The sequence below is a fragment of the Antrostomus carolinensis genome, unplaced genomic scaffold, assembly GCF_000700745.2.
Source record: "Antrostomus carolinensis isolate BGI_N321 unplaced genomic scaffold, ASM70074v2 scaffold16735, whole genome shotgun sequence".
Taxonomy (NCBI): Eukaryota; Metazoa; Chordata; class Aves; order Caprimulgiformes; family Caprimulgidae; genus Antrostomus; species Antrostomus carolinensis.
The window spans coordinates 27,105-29,971 of record NW_010317265.1 but is presented as its reverse complement, the minus strand read 5'-3'; the positions used below and the strand labels follow the sequence as shown (position 1 = coordinate 29,971).

General features: G+C 47.8%; 1 protein-coding gene across 2 annotated transcripts in view; it reads right to left on the bottom strand.

Moving 5' to 3' along the window:
- The window catches only part of ITGB3 (integrin subunit beta 3), a 22,497-nt gene extending 20,104 nt beyond the window's left edge, over positions 1–2,393 (bottom strand). The window contains exon 1 of one of the 2 annotated variants that reach the window (XM_010168533.1): positions 2,295–2,393. In XM_010168533.1, the coding sequence (XP_010166835.1) occupies positions 2,295–2,352 (58 nt within the window). In that variant the 5' untranslated portion in view covers positions 2,353–2,393. The remainder of the gene's footprint in view (positions 1–2,294) is intronic. The other variant, XM_029085095.1, reaches the window with a different exon arrangement.
- Between the last annotated feature and the right edge of the window lie 474 nt (positions 2,394–2,867).

Below are 2,867 nucleotides of genomic sequence, written 5' to 3'. Positions count from 1 at the left end.
CTGCAGCCCTGGGTGGGGATGGGTTACAGCACCCAGTACCACCAGCAAAGCTCCTGGCCCAGACTCCTGTGTAATGCCAGTGTGGGGTTTGTTCCCTCAGGGGTGGGTTTTGTCTCACCATAGGATGGTTTAGTCACCCATGGGTGCTCCAGCCACGCTCCCAGCCAGGGGACAGGACCCAGGGATCACACCAGCATCTGGGATGTGAGACACACTGGTCCAATCCTATCTCAGACAGATTTCCCCTGTGACTCGAGCCAAGTCCCTCAGCTGCTCCCTGCCTCAGTTTCCCCTCTGCAGCGATAACCTGTCAGACCCTGCTGCACTAAACGAGGCAGCCTGGCCCCCCTCACTATGGGGAAATGTCTCTCTTCTGGCATTTCTAGCCCTGCTTCCGTGGCTGGATGCAGGGTGCTGTGCTGGGAGATGGGCAGGAGGAACATTGGGGTGATAGAGGAGCAAAAGCCCATGTGGAGGAGAGCAGAGGATGCTGCAGCTTGAGCTCCTTCAGCTTGTGGCCCTGAGTGCCCAGCACTACGTCCCAGGCTCAGGACACTGCCAGGATGTGAGCAGATCCACAAGATCCCAGCACTGCCTAAACTCATAAATTTGATGCTTTTTAGTTACTTTTTTTTTTTTTTTTTTTTTTTTTACATTTTTGGGGCTAATTTTTCTTGCCATAAAAACTAGTAAACCAAAGTACAAAAACTGCATTTTTTAACTATGAAAGCAGCTGATCTCATATAATGATCTGATCCTGAAGACTCTGACTTTAAAAAACCCCAAAAAACCTAGGGAAATACAGGGAAACAGGAGATAAAAGTGGGCAGCATGGGAACCAGCCGCCTGGGGCTGGGGAGCACTGCGGCCCCCAGTGAGGTGAAATAATGCACTCGAAACACCTCAGATGTGAAATGATGCACTCAAAATACCCCAGACATCTGTGGATGAGCATCACCCTTCCCTGGCTGGAGAAAATTACTCAGTCCCCAATCTTCACTCCAAGTAACCTCCTTTATGTACCGCCTGAGCCAGCCACACGCTCTGTTTTTTCACTCTCTGTCAATTTAAGCAAGAATATGGGCTCAGTAAACTTGATAAAAGTAATTTAGAAAACTTGATAAAAGTAATTTAGAGAAGTTGATAAAGGTCATTTAGAAAACTTGATAAAGGTATTTTAAAAAATTTGATAAAGACACAAACCATACTTACATCCTCTCTGGCCTTTCTGCTTGACTAAACGATAAGGATTTGGGTTTTTCTGGTTGACCTCCTGCCCACACCATCCTGGGACTGAGTCTTTTCTCTCAACCCCTCCCTGTCTGTCAGTATCTTCCCAGGGAGTGGGTGCCCCAAACTCAGCTCAGCTGATGACAGGCACCGATGCGTGAAACCAGAGAAATCACTTGCATAGCCCCAAAATGCAGCTTTAGAAACTCCAACTCTCGCAGGGGTTATCCTGTGTCCTGTACTGATGACATCTTGCTCCCACAGCACATTGGAGCCTCAGGCTGTTCCTGGGAATTCACCAAAGTCTGGAATTCTTTAAACAGAACAATATTGTCCCAAACCCCCTCGAGTCTGGCCTCAAAAACAATGGGACTGATTTATAAATCAGGAGCTGAAAACACCGCACCGTTTGGCAGTTGCAGGATTTACTTTGAGCCCCAGAAACATACCTGGTGAGGAGATAATCCTTTGCTGGGTTTCTTCTCTGTGCTTCACACACTGGAAATTTATTTTTCTTTTTAAATACAAACTACATTTGTCCTGAAACCACCTGATGCCAGAAATCAGAGTTTTTAAAGAAAAGCACCAAAACAGCAGGAGAAAAAAGAACACAAGACAGCAATGCTGACTGAAATACACTCTGTGCACTTAAAATGAGATGGATACAAACTCCCTCAGCATATTTTCTGTTTATTAAGGACGGAGCCCAAGTCACACCCCAGTCCTTCCATTACAAACCAGTACGCAGAGCCAAACACAGCATAGGTAGAGAATAGAAATTTGCTGCACCCAGCGTGAGAATAACGCACCAAACCATGTCCTGACCCGACAACATCTTTGAGGAACCCTCCTGGCCCTGACCCAGCCAAAACCCAACCGGCTTGAGCAGAGCTTTGTCTTTGGGAACCACGCTGAGTTTTCAGGCTGCCAGCTCCCCCTTTTGAGTGATTTTCCCAGGAAATCACAAACCTGGGAATGAAGAAAGTCCTGGGATTTGAAGAAATAACAGGCAATATAATCACTAAATGACCTGGCTTTAAGCAAGAAACAGGCTGTAAACCTACCCCAGCTGCCGGCAGCGCAGAGCACGAGGATCCCAAGAACCACGTCGAGTTTCCCCATCTTCTCCTCCAAGCCCCCAAGCGTGGGGGGTGGCTGGGACCAACCCCACTGGCAGCGATGGAGAGCAGGTCTGGGGCAGCCAGAGGTTTTGAGCAGTCCAGGAGATGAATCATGAGTCTGGGTGTATGACACACATGGCTGGAGGAAACTGCTGGCTCGTCACTCAGTTTTGAGTTGGGAGTGCCCCCGTCCGCTCTGCCTGCAGCTCCTCATGCTTTTGATTTTATTTTTTATTTTTTTTGTTGCTCTCTCAGCTCAAACAAGGACCTAATAAACCCTGGCAGCAAATACACGGGGACCTCCAGCCCTGGAGCTGGGTAACAGGCTCTTTCCCATAGGCTCTTTGGTTTGGGTTTAATTCCTTGCAAAATCTTGTTCACTCCCTCCTTTTATTAACTCTTGCGTGAAAGGCAGCCTGGGTTTAAAACCCAGTCTAAGCTGCTTCTGAGTTCAAGGGTTTTAGGAGGAATTAGGGTAAATATATACCGAGCTGAAAGTGTGGGTTCTGAGCTCCC